Source organism: Uloborus diversus, chromosome 9, assembly GCF_026930045.1.
Source record: "Uloborus diversus isolate 005 chromosome 9, Udiv.v.3.1, whole genome shotgun sequence".
Classification (NCBI taxonomy): domain Eukaryota; kingdom Metazoa; phylum Arthropoda; class Arachnida; order Araneae; family Uloboridae; genus Uloborus; species Uloborus diversus.
This window is the reverse complement of record NC_072739.1, coordinates 138,332,675-138,350,573: the sequence shown is the minus strand read 5'-3', so window position 1 is coordinate 138,350,573 and position 17,899 is coordinate 138,332,675. Positions and strand designations below refer to the sequence as shown.

Below are 17,899 nucleotides of genomic sequence, written 5' to 3'. Positions count from 1 at the left end.
ATAAGGAAATGTTTTGAATGTCATGGTGATTTCCTATCGGGGCACCCCTGTTTAAGACATCAGGAGGTTAATCAAATTATGAAGTAAAATTCTCATTCAATAGCAGTATAACGCATATCTAGAAAGGATTCCTGAAAGAGAGATATTGGAAAGAGGATTTGTTTTCTTATGAAAGCAAAGTCAAACTTTCCTACAAGCCTGACACTGGGTGCTATATTGAGTTATCTTTTTGACCCAATTTTCAATTTGTAGAAAATTTTCAAAAATGAAGCTATTTTTTACTTCCTTTTACAAAAAAGGAAGTATTGTATTCAAGAAAAAATTTTCACTCAAAAATCGGCCTTGAGTTTTTTTTTTGACTCGACCACACGTGGATAAGTGCCTAAGAATGTATAGACACATGAAATATCCATAATGACGATTCCCGAGTTAATTACAACGAATTTTCTCATGACCTCTGTATGTATGTAGGTATGTGCGGATGTGTGTATGTATGTCGCATAACTCAAGAACGATAAGTTCTAGAAAATTGAAATTTGGTACATAGACTCCTAGTGGGGTCTAGTTGTGCACCTCCTCTTTTGGTTGCATTCCGGTGCTTCTAAAGGGGTCTTTTGCCCCTTTTTGGGGGGAAATCATTGTTAATTTCTCAAGTTTAACTCAAGTGGTGTTATAATTTGGCGGACACTTGGCAATATATCGCCAGTCTTTTGGTCGCCAACTTGGTGACAAATTTGGCGATTTTTTTTTTAAATCTGGTTTCAGTTTGGCCACTGTTGGTGATATTTAGAGAGAAAACTATTGAATCACATTAAAACTGCCAATTATGAGAAAATATTGGAGTAAAAGGAAGTCATGTGATGCACACATCAGCTTGTTTTTTTTTTTTTTTTCATGTTGTTTAGTTTCAAAAATCAAAATATGTTTTATTTTAGTTTCGAGTCGCTTGGATCCTCTTGGAAAACTACCCACCCTTATTTTCTGAAGAAAGTATTGTCATATCAACCTTGCCATATGGAGGTAAAATTTCATCATTTTTACTTGAAATTTCTAACTCTTAATGAAATAATTCCTTGTTAATCTAGCTAAATGAAAAGTGTGATTTAATAAGCTGACCACTTTCTGATTCAATGATGCCTAGGATTATGTACTGTTTTTCATCTCTTGATTCTAAATTATCATGAAATTCAATGTTTTTCCAGATTTTATACTGTTGTTGTATGAAAACTGACGAAATTTCAACTGAACGAGAAAAGTAGATAATAGAAGGTGCTTAGCTATTTATTGAAATTCGAAAAGAAATAAATTTATGTGTTTTTTTTTTCTTCAGAATAGTAGAAAAAACTGCAATGGAACTTCAATAAAAGGCAATTAAACTTTTAACCAAAAGCATTTCAACTCCAATAACAAAGAAATCCTTTTTATTAAAGTGTAAAAAATGCTTTTATTCTAATACTTATTGCATATTACAGTAGAAGACCATTACAGCGTATTTTGGGGCCAGAAATTTGAGTTACGTATAGGTTATTTAGAAAATAATACTCAGACTTAATAAATATATTTTCACATTAGAATAAGTTTTTATAACAGTAAGTATTAAAGCTCAAATACAGTAATTTTATATGTACATATCATTCACAAATAAATATCTTTTATAATTATCAGAAAGTGCACTTTTGCTAGCTTTATGGTTTGCATAACAGCTGTATTTTTAAGAACTATCTGGTACTTTCTTATTGTAAATACAAATATGTCGACCAGCAACAGCTATTCTGGTTCTAGTTATTAGTCCCCAATGAAGATCAATGGCCCTCTTAAAGCTGTCCACCCCCTTACTCATTACCGCCTCTTCCAGTAAGCTGTTCCAAGTACCCATGACCCTACCAAAGTAATAATTTTCACTAATTTCCAGGTTAGCCTGAGATTTAAATAGCTTAAAACAGTGATCCCTTGTCCTGCTTTCTGTGCAAAAATTTAATTCATACTTATTATCATTTAAAAGCTTTGATGCAAAATGGAAAGATGAAAAACTGTTTCACTATGCAATTTGCCAAAGAATTGTTATGTTTGCATGGCAAAATGGAAGTATTTTTTAAAACTGAAAAACGTATTGCTTACTTCTGAAAAGTTGTTAGTTTCATAGAGAATTTCCTGTTATACATAGGTGTTATAAAGGTGTTCTACTGTATATATTTTAAGAAAACAGTCACTTTTAGCATTTGATTTGTTAATTTACAAACAAATTTTTTGTTCCAACTAGAAAAACAATAATTGGATTCTTGAATCTTCTCTATGGCCTTGAACTGGTATTATGTAACAGATTAGTTAGTTGCCGACATGAGTTATGTTCTGATGTGAAGTCGTAAGCAAAATGTAGACTTATTAGTCAAAAACTTCATGCTCTGTTTTAACCATAGACCTAAAGAAGTAGGCACAACAACTGGTCAGAGTCGATGGCATACAACTAAGTCCGGTGAGAAAGACCCGAAGGACCAATCTGTGTACTGAAAACTACTGGTGAGAGCCACAAGCTCTCGAGTATTGATAGTCAATTGATCAAAGCTGACTTCTCCTTATGACATGATTTAGCATTTTTGAGAACTAGAGAAATTGAAGGAATTGCTGTGCTCCTTTATCTGGTGGGTTCAACATTTTAGAGTATGTTAATTTAAGAAGTTAACATGTTGAGCAAATGATTTTCAATGAATATAAATCCCCGAAAATATATTTTATTGTAATGTACCAAGGTGGTAATGGGTCTTGTGTGATTTGTTTTTCTGAGGATAATCTCAGGTTATGTGTTTGCTTGTATATTGTATTGTTACAAGCTATTATGCAGCTTGAGGATTTTGTGTTTTCCAGGGAGGAGGTTCTATTTCATTTGAAAAAAAAAGCAACTAAAGCTCCGGGACCAGATAATATTTATCCAAAAATTTTAGTTGAATGTGCAGAGGGATTGATGGATGTTATTTTAAATATTTTCAATGCTTCTTATAACTCGGGGACAGTCCAGAGGACTGGAAACTGGCTAGCATAACGGGGCCGCTTTTCAAGAAAGGGTCTAAAGTTAATGCTGGGAATTATAGATCTGAAAGTCTGACTTCAATGGTTTGTAAGAATTTCAAACTTTTGATCAAAATTAATATTATGAATTTCTTAGAGACTAATAGTCTGTTAACTAGTTTGCACTATAGGCTCAGGAAAGGTAAATTCTCTGCTACTAATTTATTGCATTTCTACAACAAGGTTACCTTGGCTTTAGATAACAAAAAGTGTGTGGATGTTGTTTATATTGATTTTCAAAAAGCTTTTGATAAGCAACATGCTAAGAAAAGCATGTTGCTTTCTTAGCAAATAAGCTGATATAGGAATTGGAGGAAACACTTTACTTTGGGTTAAAAGTTGGCTGACTGGAAAGAAACAAAGAGTAGTTGTGAGGTGAAATCATTCTAAATGGAGTGATGTTTTAAGCGGGGTTCCTCAGGGTTCAGTTTTAGGGCCTCTGTTGTTTATTATTTTTCTGAATGACATCAATGAGAATATTTCTAGAAGCATGAGTTGTTTTGCTAATGATGTAAAAGTTATGGGGATTGTAGAAAATTAAGAGCATGTAAAACAGCTTCAAGAGGATTTAGATTATATTACTAAGTAGGCAGATAAGTGTGGTATGGCAGTTAATGTAGGGAAATGTCAAGTGCCACACTTAGGTCGTGGAAATAAGTGTATTAGTTATCGTTTACAGGGTTCAATCATTAGTCAGGTAGAAAATGTTATTGATCTGGTTATCTTAATAAATCAGAACTTCAACTTTAGTCAACAGTGCAACATTGCAAGTAACAAAGCCAACAGAATGCTTGGGTTTATCAATAGATCTGTTTCAAATAAATCTAAGAAGGGTCCTCTGCCTTTATATAGGAGTTTAGTAAGACCTCATTGGGAATATGCTGTTCAGTTTTGGTCACCTTATCTGAGGAAAGGTATTTGTGCATTGGAAAGAGTTCAAAGAAGGGTAACTAGACTAGTAAGGGGACTTTCAGTTTTAGATTATGATACCAGACTTAATAGACTTAATATGTTTAGCCTGGATCAAAGGAAGATCAGAGGGGACATGATTCAGTTCTTTAAATTTATCAAAATGGATGTTAATGGATTAAATATTTTCACCGAAAGCAGGACGAGCGGTCATTGTTTTAAGCTTTTCAACTCTCAGGCTAACCTGGAAATAAGGAAAAACTACTTTAGTAGGGTTGTGGGCACTTGGACCAACTTACCTGAAGAGGTGGTAATGAGCAAGGGGGTGGATAGCTTTAAGAGGGCCACTGATCTTCATTGGGGACTAATAAATTGACTAGGACCAGCCTAGCTGGGCCAAGAGCCTGTTGCTGATTGTCGCATTTGTATTTGTATATAGGTAGTAGTGTTGTAATTGTAGCTATTTTTACATAATGATTGCATTCTTTAACTTTGCAGCGCCCTCTACAGCCCCCACCATAACGTGCCTAACAGCTGTGAGTGCTTCTAGAATTTCAGTTAGTTTTGATCCGCCTACGTATCCAAATGGTCCAATATTGTCTTACGTCCTTTATATTCGAGAAGAGTCAAGTGGAAATACTATGATTAAGGTAAGCTCTTATTTATGCTGATTTCCCTACTTCTGAGACCATCTGTTTTTATTTCTTCTCCCCTTCTTCTTTTCCCTCCCAATGTCCTCTTGTTTGTGGATTTGTTCCTCTTATATATTTTTGGATTCGCTGATGTTATTGTCTTTTGCTCTGGTTGTTGTTGTTGATGAGTGAACAATGTTTTCAATTTTACTCAATCCAACCTGTATGGATGTTGAAAAAATATTTTTTAAATTGCTAAATGAGAACAGACACACATTAACTGCATTAAAACATTAAACTACACTCTAAATTTACTATTTTCTAGCTGAATTCTAACCTTATTTCAGCGAGGAACAATATTCCATATAACTATGAGTGTTCTGATATTTTTTCTAATGATTTTATTTCTTAAAAATGTAGGGAAAGTTTTTAAATAAAGTATTTTTTTCCCTTATTTTTTCAAATCATTTGCTCATTTTTTAGAAGAAAAAGCTGTCCGATTTAGAAATCAATGCTGTCTTTTCCTTTTAAGAATTGTTTTTCTACCTGTTATTGTGCTTTTTTTAGTGTGTGAGAGGCATCAGAATTGGGACCTGCTGCCTCCAATTAATCTTATCTTTATACACAAGTTTGTAAGAGCTTGTTTGGAGTATGCTATTCTGTTTTGGTCTCCTTATCTTGAAAAAAATATCAATTTATTGGAAAGGATTCAAAAGAGGGCAACGAGACGTTAGGGAATGAGCTTTCTAATTTAGATTATGTTTCCAGGCTTAGAATTCTTAATATGTGTAGTCTTGAGCAAAGGAGAAGGAGAGGGAAATGATTCAGTCATTTCAATTTAGTAAAATGGAGGATGCTTATGAACTAAATTTCTGCGCAGATAGCAAAGCCCAGGTTCATTGTTTTATGCTTTTCAAATCCCAAGCTGATATTGAAATTTGGATTGTAGGTATTTGTGATAGTTTACACCAGAAACAGCAGTTACTTGCGATTGGAATGAATAATTTTAAGAGGGCTCTTGATCTTTATTGGCGATTGATAAATTGACTAGGACCAGCCTAGCTAGGCCCAGAGCCTGTTGCTGGTAAATTTGTATTTGAAAGCCGGTGATCATATCAGTTCTTGAAAGATTTAGTAAAGGCCTAATATCCCGTGACAAGTCAAAACAACAACAGCAAAAAAAAAAAGGTAAATAAAGTAAAGTTAAGAAAGTGCACAATAAATACAGAAGTAGTTGATCTCAAATAATTTAAGGTATTTTTAGTTTTTAGACTTAATCCCAAGTAAACATCTGATCATACCTAAAAATTCTTTATTATTACCTTTTTCCTGTCACACTTAGTGGGAGATTATGTGTTACACTGTTTTAAAAACAATATCTTGTAAGTGTTGCCCTCCATTGTCAATATACTGATTCAGTCGAACTCGGAAGTTTTGGGGAACTCTGTGGAACATGTTGATCGGTATATTGGCAGTTTCGGCTCAGATGCTGTACTTCAGGTCCTCCAGGGTTCGTGGACGATCCTTATAAACTTGTGACTTCAGATAACCCCACATTAAATAGTCACAAGAGGCAAAATCAGGTGAGCATGCAGGCCAGTTTAAGTCCCCATTCCAATCCAACGACTGTTAGAAAAATACGCTTTCACAGCAAAAGTGAGGCTGTTCCAAAACATGATAGCAACTGAAAGCATGATGTAACAAAACTTCCCATTCAGATCTTTCCGTTGAGCCTCTCTCAACAACTCTGTGATGCTCCACACTTTTTGCACGCCAAATTCAAGAAAGGAAGTTTCTGCATCCAATCCTGTATTTGCAAATGAAGCAACTTTGATGCTTCCAGTGTCGAATATTATTGCGGGGCTTACCAAGCATTGGTCTGCATACCTCTTGAGGGTCTGCCGCTCCTTATTAGGGTGTTCACTGAAAAATCTGGTAAAACAGTTTAACAAGCGTTAAATGATATTTAAATAATACTACTGCATCTGAAAATCAGAGTTTTAACTTTTGGAGCTGTTCTTTGACCTCAACTTTCCGACATTTGGAGAGATAATGCTGGCATAGGTGGTCAAACTGTTTTCTACTTCCACAAATTCGTATGTTTTTTTTGTCTTGTAAATATGCTATAAAGTTTGGAAAATTCTGATTTATTGTATTTTAATCGCTGCTATGGTCGTTGGAATTGATTTCACGTCAACTTAGTTTAAAATTTGTATAAATACAAGTAATGCATACATTATTTATTCTAGGATGTTTCAGACACTTCTGATGGATTGCATTACATGATCAACAACTTGAAAGCATCAACAACATATATAATTTCCTTAAGCACTAGAAATGCCATGGGGGAAGGGCCTGCTGATGTACGCACTGTCACTACTTTATCGAAGAAAGACGTGTTCAATGGTAAGTAACTGTATATTGTATCAGGTTTTCAATAAGTGCATATGATTTTGCAGTTATTTTTAGTTATTAACTTACTTTATTGTGACTCCCATGAGAAATAAATTCAAGTCTGATATAAAATAACATTTCAGAATAAGAAAGCATTTCTTAAATTATTACAGGTCAAATGAAAATTTTTTGACCTTGTCATGTTTTTTTTTTTTTTCGTCTTTAGCCTCAATCTCAATCTTTGTACTTTCTTTTTTGATACATCCCACCAAATTTATTCATTAATTTAACTTTAATGAATCCTTATTAAATATCTCCATACTTCTAATGTGGAAAAAAGAAAACAGTAATGTAATGTCATTAAAACAAGATTTTTTTTTTTTTTTTTGAGAATCTATTTGATAATGATAAAAAATTAAATGGTAATGAATTTATTTAATTGAATGAAAATACAGTAGAAGACCGTTATAACGCCGACCTATATAACGCAATTCTCTATAAACAGCACTACTTTTCAAAAGTAAACAATAGGTTTTGAAGTTTAAAAAATCCCTCTGTTTTGCTTCAAAGCTTTTAAATTAAAAATTAGTACTCATAGTAAACAGAAAATACCAGATGACTCTTGAAAATGCAGCTGTTATACAAACCATGAAGCTAGCAGAAGTGCTGAGAGAAGATTTTGATTGTGAAACATATTTATTTGTGAATAACTAATTGTAATATTGATGCTTTAATACTCATTGCAGATAAAACTCATTCTGAATTGCTAATATATAGATATATTCTGAATATTAGTTTCGAAAATTTGAAATGATCTATATAACGCAAAAACCTGTATAACGCAAAAGCTCTGGTCCCAAGGTGTGCGTTTTAACGGTCTTCTACTGTAGCAATAAAAAGTTAAGAAATATATAAATAAAAACATAATTCAAGTGTTGTTCTTTCACAGACAATTTAATTTTTCTGACTGTTTTCAGGTATTCTAACTGAAAAAATTAAAGTTCAATCAACAAAACATATTTTGTATGAGTTCAAACTGGTAGAGATAAAAATGGGACTGTCCAGAAAATCCCAGGCTGCCCCAGGGCCGGACTGGGTGATCGACAGGGTGCGGGAAAGCTGAGTTGAAGGGCGCCGACTGAGCCTCCATAATATCTAAGAAATTAAGATTTAGTGCGACCATTTTAAAAGGATAAAAAATCATTGAGAAGCAAATAAAGCTCTTTTTTGTTGCTGAAAATGTCTAAACGAGAAGTCACATTTTTTGCAAGTTCAAAAATAGTAGAAGAGACCTCCCCCCTCCCCCCAAAGAGTGTTGGTACATCCCCTTAAATATTAATGATTACCCCCTAGAAAGAGACTCCCCTAAAAAAAGAGAGGAAAGACCACCAAAATACACCCTGAAAATTTGAATAACGTCGCAGAGGCGGTTGGGGGGAATAATTTTTAATTTCGAAGAATGAGAAGTTTTGCTAAATGTTTATCAACAGAAACTTTTTCCGAAAATTCATTGCTTGTTCGTCTTTCTTCTGAAATGCATCATTCACTAGTTCCATAGCATTAAGTAACAACACCTCTTGCAGTGATACTTTTTTTTTGTGTTGTCGATTGAATTTTTTTCACTGGTATCTGCTGTTGTTTTAAAACATGACGCTATCATTTTATTACGTGAATTTGTCGGTTCTTTAAGCTGACGAGGTTTTCTCCGTGCGATCAATATTCATGCTCAGGTTTTTTTTTTTTCGTTTTGTCCCTACATATGCTAGTTTGTCATTTTCGACAAAATGCTTCTGCAATTTAAAATTAAAAAGAGATGTATGTACATGACAATTCAAACTGTTGTCCGTTTTCAAAGACTGTTTTAAAATATTTTTTCCACTTTATCGCGCTAAAGTTCAAAACTCAAAAAGAATAAATTAAAAATATCATTTCATAAGTAAATTTTTTTCTTTGGATTGTTAAAAATCTTTGCATCTCTGCCTGGTGCTCGTTTAAAGCATTTTAGTTATGCAATAATTTCTAGAGTAGGAGCGAGTGGTAATGAATATCAGGCCATTACTAGTTTCTATAAATATACTTTTTATAAAAAAAAGGGTATGTTTTTGGATGAATAGCAATACAAAAAAGGAATTCAATCATGAAGGGGAAACTTGATTTTACAAATTGGGTAAATCAAGAAATATTATAATTTATCAAAAATGAAAATTAATAAAGAGTAATTAAGATGAAGAATTTAGTGCGGATATAACATGAGACATGACGTTAGTGATTAATTGATTTCAGTCCTCAAAATCAAAGGATTATTCGAATTATGTTTACGCATTTGTTTTGTACTTATAGTATTGCTTGTTTTGTTTTCTTTTGTTTTGTTTTTTTGCATCTCACATCTCAAATGTCAAATTTTATACGAATTATGCATTTGTAATGAAATTGGCTTATGTATGCTATAAAATAACTGCTACCATGAAAATGAGTTAAAATATCATGTTTTTTTTCTTAATGTTTGCAAGACATATTTTTTATAAATAAAACATAAGTAATATCTAGAGTCCTTAAAATCTATTTTTAAAGTCTGATTTCTTTTTTCTTTTTTTTTCAAATCCTATATTTATTTATTTATTTATTAGTAACATGATCATGTCATAGCAAATATCTTGGGGAAAAATACAACCAATCGAACTCTAACTCATCCAGTGCACCTATTCGCCTTTTTGCAATACGTAATAAATAATATCATTTTAATAACACTGAAACTATTGGGAAAAGCTTGAAATTAAATTATTTGAGAAATCATTTTTTATGTATGGATATACATTTGAAATTACTATTATTGTTTGTGACCATTATAAGGAATATTGATTAATCAATAAAACTTTTGCAAGAAAACTCAAAGATTTCAGTTTAAAAGAAGAACAAATAAATTTCTTGACCATGTCCAATTTTCCCTTGCCTCCTTTTTTCATTTAAGAATTCCTTTTTTTTTTAAGTAAAATTAAAATTACAAGTTTTTTGTTGGCATAAGAAAACAAGAGGGTTTTTCGTAATGATATTTTTTCCTCCACATTCTTAAATCAGGATCTAATTTCTGAAAATTCATTTCAGAAATTCTCGCTGTCCAAAGTGTTATATTTTTAAAGTATATATGTAGCAAAAACGAACATTTTAAACGTTTCTATTCAATTTCATGGCATTGTTGTCTTAAAGTTTCGAGAACTTTTTTGAATGTCAGATTTTGTTTTTGAAAACTGACGCGACCGACCTAGACAGAGCCGTCATAAAAACTACCAATCATATTAAAAACAGAGGGACGATGAAAAAAAAAATAGTTCAAGGACATGCTTAATCTTAGTAGTTTTTACTTTTTAAAATAATAGTTTTCAATTGATAACACAAGACCTTTCAACTTATCCGAGTACGTTGTTTTTTTAACCATATGTATTTTCGAAAATTTTGCAATATCATTTGTCATTTCGCAGCACATAGATCATAATGCCATTAATTATGAATCATAGATTGTAATTCTATAATTTAATATTATACATGAAGGAAAATATTTTCGCAATAAAAAGAAAATGAAAAATGAAACGAGTAACCTACTGTTGAAAAGATCCTTGACTTAATATATCCAATTTTGCTGCCGCTTCAAAATTACTTGTTCACTAATGCAAAAATCTGATCCAAATGACTCTCCGATTCATGTAAGTAACGGCAATTGGACCTCTGTAATCAAACTGCATAAAATTTATGATAGTTGTCCTCCCTTGTCCAACAGAAATCCACTGCTACGAATCCCCCAGGACCCAAGCATCGCAGATCCTTATCGATATAAAGCATCTTAAAAGGCGTTATTTAAAGCCATAAAACAAGTGTGTGGTCTACATGTATGCTCCCTTTTTTCTGCTTACCAAATGATAGTTAGTCAAAAGCTCTTGCACAGTACAAGAATGCTTCGAAAGATCCTCATAAAATGCTTTAATGGTTAGAATCTTTAGCTTTTATTCTGTGAAAAAAAAGTGCTGTTTATTTTTTAGGCTTTATACTATCCTGATATGTAAAAACTAACTGCAGATAGAAAACGAATAAGGTTATTTCGATATTTCTCGCATTACATTTCTAATATAGTCTTTCTTGACTCTTATTAATATTTGTAATACCAGTAGCGTACCTAGCATGGGTGACACTCGGAGCGGTTATTAGTGATGTGTCACCCCTCCCCCCTCTCCCTCTAAACGCAAAAAAAAAAGTTTTTAAATTCTATGTAAACATGAAAATCTTACAATTTTCAGAAACAACTGTATTTGTGAAAAACAAAATTTTATGTGGGATAATATACATAAGGCAAATAAAAACTATGAATGCTTTTTATGTAACTTACCCAAGACGCATGTGTGCGTCGAGAGATCAAAAAGGTAAGGGGGTCTGTGAAATTGTTGGCCTCGTAATTACTTTGAACTTATTTTACACACATGGAAAGCTAATGGGTTTTCAGTTTTTTGTTATAAGAGGTCACTACTAGGTCTAAGTATTGACAATATGAACCTAATTCTGGGTATAGTAGTACGTATTGATTCCATGGTGTGGGGTGGGAAATATTCGGGTACGGGCGGGCCTCTCCCCTGTAAAAGTTTCAAATTAGAAGTCTTAAAAATGCATTTCAGCTTCATTTTTATCAAAAACTTGTAATTCCACTTTGGGTATCAACCCCCCCCCCCCCCAGACAGTCAAACCCGAGGCGGACACCCCTCCCCCTTCGCGACGTCACAAGTAATGGCTTTGCGTTTTAGTTATTAACAACATCGTTATACATTCCTTCTTCAAACTCAAACTTCGTTCCGCTCATAATGAATTGCATTGTTTCATTGATGCAAAGTTTATCAATAATAACCTTCACAAGTCAACAGGATAGCGAGGGGTGGGGGGCGCGGTATCGAGCTTCATCTGAGGGAAAACACAGATTAAAAAACTTCCCAAAATGATATAAAGGCAGCATAAAATGTAATAATATTATGATTTTATGCAGGAATTCAAATATTAATATTTTTAAGGTAGTATTGTAGCTTACATAAGGGCGACAACCTTCCACCGCCAGGGCAATGACGAACCTCCTCCAAATGCTACGCAGCGCTCCCCCTCCCGAGAACTTGACCCCTAAAATGAGATTTAAAAAATCTCTTAAGTTAACTCCTAATAATTTCAATGCCGAAGGTTATGCCATGACCCCCTTCCTTTGTACACACATCTGGCTAAAAAGACAGTGAAAGAGTTAAATGCAACTAAAAAAACTGGAATATGTTTTGAACACAAAGATCTTGAACTTGTAATGATTTTAATTGACAAAACTTAGTTTAAAATCGAAAAATGTTTTATCTTTAAAATTTTTCGGCATCTTTATTGTGTTTAGTCCAGTAATTCCTCAAATGTGCCCAGGGGAGCCCTGCAGTCCTCCTAGGACCACATCGAAAATTAACTATTTTTTCTCAATTAATTTAGACTTATTATTTGTGAACCTTTTTTTTTTACAGAGCCTCTGCAGGATAAATAAGGGCTAGTCAATGCAGATACACGACTTGTATTTATTTTTGACTGCCAGTTACAAGTCATACTTTTATTTTGAGAAGGGCGCCATGCGAATATCTTCGTTTCAAAAAGGGCGCCATGACTCCAAAATCTAGGAATCACCGTGCAGTCTTGTCCAAAAAGTTATTTTGTGAAGTGACAAAAAATACGACATCTGACTTCTGTCATCGTGTTCATCCATCCACTAAATTATTGCTTTTATGCGGCTTATTTCGACATTACACTATTTTTAATGCGCAGATTTCAAAAATTAACATTATTTGTCTTCTTGCTTCTATTACACTCATGATCTTTAGCAGAACAGGGAGTCAGCAACTTAAGTACAGTCAATAAATCAAACCATTCTCGTATTCTTGACCATAGATATGTGCTGTCACTTTCACTCTCACATCCTGCTCACATCCCTTTTTTATTGGGGAAACACCATGGGTCCGCTTTTGTCCTCAGAATTGAAACTTGGAGCAAAAGATAAGCCACAAACGATGGGGCAGCAGGCCTGGGAGCAGACCGTTTACGAAACGAGAGTGGACTAATTGCCTTTATTGGGGGCAATAAAAGGGAACGTTTATATAAATAAGAATACCATTGCTTTTGTATGTGAAAATATTCACATGCAAAATCACTTCTTTGTTCCACATAATTTATTTCCATTTTGCTAAAACATTGTTTCGAAAAATAAGAAAAGAACAGAAGGGCGCCTTTCGAGAGGGCGCACCGGGAAAAGTCCCGGTCAAGTCTATGGCCAGTCCGGGCCTGGGCTGCCCTCTATCTTCACCTCACATGAACTAGACTAATTTTAACAATTCAGTGCTTTTATTTTGTGTGCAAGGTTCTGAACATGAGTTTGTATTGTTAAGAGTTCGTGATACAACTTCAAACTTTCTTGAAATGACGGCACAGTTCTTGAGAAAACACGGGAGATTTATTTACAGCTATGTACAGGAAGTGTAGTTACAAATACTAAATCAATCATCAGCCATTAAGCAAATATCAATTAACACCATAAACTCAACTGTTACACTCATATTTACATCCAAATACGCAAAAATACAGCTCAAAGGCTTCACAAAACAGAGCTAATACATGCTCTCCAGTGCACCGCTGACACGATTCACAAGCAAAAGCTAACTTGAGACTGACTCCCCCGTTGGCTGTGGCTATTTATAAATCTCGAAAGAAGTTGTCACAAAATTCGAAATGCTTCTGGTATCTTCTTTTTATTCATTCACGAATCTTATCAATGAAAAATATGGGGACCGTATACTTCAGTTGAATGTCAGGGGGTTGTATGTACATTACAAGAAACTATTTACAGGTTATGTTACTAAGATAATTTTAGATGAAAAATAGCGGAATAAATGCCAAATTTAGCTATATTATAACAAATTAATCACAAAAATAATTACTATTTACAGAATTTGTAACAGTAATTATTTTTGGAGTACTGCACAGCGTTGGAGTACTTTTGAACATTGCCTTTTTCTTTTAAATATTTTCCCCAGGTCCACATCATCCACGAGCTTTTCTTATTTTTGCTGCAAAAAGAAGTGTTTTGAAGATTGGCCTTAGAATACTAGATGAATCACAAACTCTGTACAAAGCAAGCAATACATCAGTTAGCATTAAAGGTAAAGTTTCTAGCATTTCCATATTTTTATATAGTGTGGGTGTATTTATGTATTGATGTGTATGGCTTCTTATGTACAATGTATTTTCAAAATCTTAACTACTGGAACTCAACCAGACAGTTTATTCTCTCTTTCTCTTTTAAAAAAAATTAGCCAAGCAATTTTTTTTGTGCTATAAAAACCTAAAGTAAATTTTTTAGACATGTGTAAATTATAAATGAATCAGCTGGCATGCATAAGAAAAAGCTTTATTTGCAGCTCTTGTAAAGCTGTAAAATTATAAAAATTTAGAATACATTTTTGGTATTTTTGTGTGAAACATTTTACTTATAGCCAAAAAAAAAAAAAAAAAAGCAAATAAGTAAATACAAAACTGTAACTGTGTTTTGATAAGCATATAATTTTTACTTTCTTCTATATTTAATATATAGAAGAAAGTATTGGATTCGTGCAAATTTTTGAATTTCGAATTTTGACGGATTCGAACGTTTTGAGGTGTGCTGAGTCCATTCCGACTATTTTTGGAAAATGTCTGTCTGTCTGTGTGTGTGTGTCCGTGTATGTGTGTGTCACGTCTGTGTGTGACCAGTTTTAAGTGGCCGCTCTACAGCAAAAACTACTGCATGAAATCGAACAAAATTTGGTACACATATGTGCCCCTATGTGAACTTGTGCCCATTGGTTTTTGGCGCGAATTCCTCCAAGGGGGTGGAGCAATGGGACGTTTTTTGAGTTACGGGTGCTTGCTATTCCTCAGGAAGTAACTGGCGGAATCAAACAAAATTTAGTCCATATGTTGCCATTAACAGGAACAGGTGCTGATTCAATTTTGGTGTCAATAACTCAAATGGGGGTTGAGCTATAGAACGTTTTTTTTGTCGTCAATTGTGACTGCTGTATCTCAAGAAATGAACGGAATCAAAGAAAAATTTATTGACAAGTAGCCCCTAGAGGGTTTAAGTGCTGACTCTATTTTGGTGTCAATAGCTGAAAAGGGGGGGGGGGGGCACAGTCGAACGTTCTTTTTTTTTATTGTGAGTTCCGTATCTCAAGAAGTAATGCTACCTTCTGGATGAAATTTGGAATAAATGTCCAGGGGCGTAGCTAAGGGGGGGGGGGGGGGTTTGGGGACAACCCCCCCCCCCCCCCCCCCCCGAAAAGTTAGTCTCAAAAAAAAAAAAAAAAGAAAAGGAAAAAAATCCAAGCGATTATACATATATTTATATATATACAGTAAAACCTGTAAAGTTGACCACCTTTGTAAGTTGACCACCTGTCTATGTTGACCGCTTTTGTCAGGAACGGAATTAGTCCTATCTTATATAATGAAGGAAAACCTCTGTAACTTGACCACCTCTCTATCTTGATCACCTGTCTATCTTGACCACTAATGAACACCAAGTTTGGATTGGAGTATCGTAAAAAACCCTTTGTAAGTTGACCACTTGGTTTATTTTTTAAAATTTTATTTAGCAAATTATTATTATTATTATTATTATTATAAGCTTTCCAAGAATATTTCTGATGCCAGACCAGCATTTTACCAACTAAATGAAACAGCAGCATAACTAAACCTCCTTTTGAGTTTAACCACATGGGAAAACTACTAAGAACCCTTTTATTCTCCAAACTTGTTTTTCTTCTGTTGTTAAGCGAAGAATTTGTAATTTTTGATTAGCTATAAATTTTTAGGAACTATTAATATAAAATGAGTAACTTTTCATAAACAATAAGGCTTTTTTTGGTCAATTTACTGAAATTTTAAATTTGCACGAGACATTATACGTCATTCTGGGAAAATAATTTCTAAAGATATTTGAATAACATCTTAAATTATTGTTTCAAAGTAATGCTAAACAATGAAAGTGAGTTAAACAGAAAGAGTAGGTGTCAATTGCAAGAATTACAAAAGGTGTCATGGTGCAAGAGTTCCAAAAAAAAAAAAAAATAATCATTGCCCCCTTTATAAGTTGACCACCTGTCTAAGTTGACCACCAAAGTACTTTTCTCCGCACGCACCCCACCTCTTAGCCATAGGCCTTAGGTTCCACTGCCCGGGGGGTCCGCGTAGCGGGCCCCCCGCACGGCTGAGTGCGGCAGGACCACCAAAGTACTGCACCGCAAGTGGTCAACTTACACAGGTTTCACTGTATATATATATATATATATATATATATATATATATATATATATATATATATATATATAAAAGAAGTAACCCCCCCCCCGAAAGTCGGGTCTAGCTACGCCACTGTAAATGTCAATCCATATGTAAACAGGTGTTGGTTCAATTTTGGCGCCAATTGCTCCATGGGAGTCTTATTTTTTTTGTGTAAATAAAAATAGCTTTATAAATGCAACAATAAGAAAGATAAATTGTAACAGACTGTCGTCTGCGTATTTCGCGTGATTTTAACTGTTGGAAAATAACCAGAAAGTCACAATAATTTAAAATTTTTAACTGCTGCCATCTTGCGTTTGTTAACAAATAAAATATTTGTAATTAATTCAAGCAAGGCTTTTAAAATAACTTTCAATTTTCGCTCTTTGCTTTGCTTTTGTAATAATTCAGACATTGGGATGGTCGTCAAGTTTTTGCATGTGTAATTTTGTTTTTGTTGGGAATATTGCTTCCTCGTCAAGCATGGGGAGGGATCAGAAAAAAAAAATATATATATATATAGAAGAAAGTTTCATGATGGCCACAACATGCTAGTTTTATTTGTCTTCCAAATACTTAGTAATATACTGTCAATATATATGTTCTGAAATAACCAACGTCTCATTCAGTTGAAGTATAAAATCATTTCATTATGTTTTTCATGTACGTATTAAGCTTCAGTACCCTAAAAGTTAAGCATAAGTTTTCAGAATACAAATTTTATGATAATATATTTATCTTTGGAAGTTCATTTGACAGTTATACATGGTGTTTCGTTTTAACCTGCAAGACCTTTATTTTTACAACCATTAGTGGTAGATGCATACTTCCAATTGCAAAAATGTTCAAAATCAAATGCAGAAAGGTATTGAAACTTTGAAGTGAAAATAAAAATGAATTAAAAAAATACTAAGTTTAACTTTTTATATGGGTCCTAGGTCCTCTAACTTATAATCAGGGAAATTATCTTTAGTGAAAAGTAATTCCAACACAAAAAGTTTAACATTTGTATGACCAATGCTCACTGAGTAATGAAACGCAGCGTTTTGTGACCTATGCCACTTTACACTAGCCTTTAATAACACCTTCTGGGGGAAAATATAGCAGTTAACAAGGGTTTAAATTTATATGTGTGCACAAAGTGTGGTTTTTCAAATTGATTGAGGTTTTATAGTGTGTTTTTGCTTATCATGGCATAACATGTGCATTTATTTTTTAATAACAATGAAAAATATAAATACCTTGTTTTCCTTACTTTGACGACCTGTCATTTTTCTGATAAGGCGATAAGTTCAATCTCATCTCCTGTATAGTCCCTTAAAACTTTGAATTGGAATATCTCCTTGAGTTTTGGTCACACAAGTGTCAAGTTTTTTTTTTTGTCAGTAATACTTTTCAATGGAGATTATTTCTCTAAATATTAGTTAGGGGACCTAGGGCTCGTATAAAAAGTTAAATTTTGTATTTTTTGACTCATTTTTATTTTTGCTTCAAACTTTCAATATCTTAACTCTGCATCTGATTTTGAACATTTT

The 17,899-nt window shown here is 33.6% G+C and overlaps 1 protein-coding gene across 1 annotated transcript in view; it reads left to right on the top strand.

Moving 5' to 3' along the window:
• Window positions 1–17,899, top strand: part of LOC129230529 (proto-oncogene tyrosine-protein kinase ROS-like) — a 109,425-nt gene that overhangs the window by 20,334 nt on the left and 71,192 nt on the right. The window contains exons 7-11 of the mRNA XM_054864933.1: window positions 936–1,020; window positions 4,471–4,622; window positions 6,854–7,000; window positions 12,400–12,403; window positions 14,078–14,203. Coding sequence (XP_054720908.1) covers window positions 936–1,020; window positions 4,471–4,622; window positions 6,854–7,000; window positions 12,400–12,403; window positions 14,078–14,203 — 514 coding nt within the window. The remainder of the gene's footprint in view (window positions 1–935; window positions 1,021–4,470; window positions 4,623–6,853; window positions 7,001–12,399; window positions 12,404–14,077; window positions 14,204–17,899) is intronic.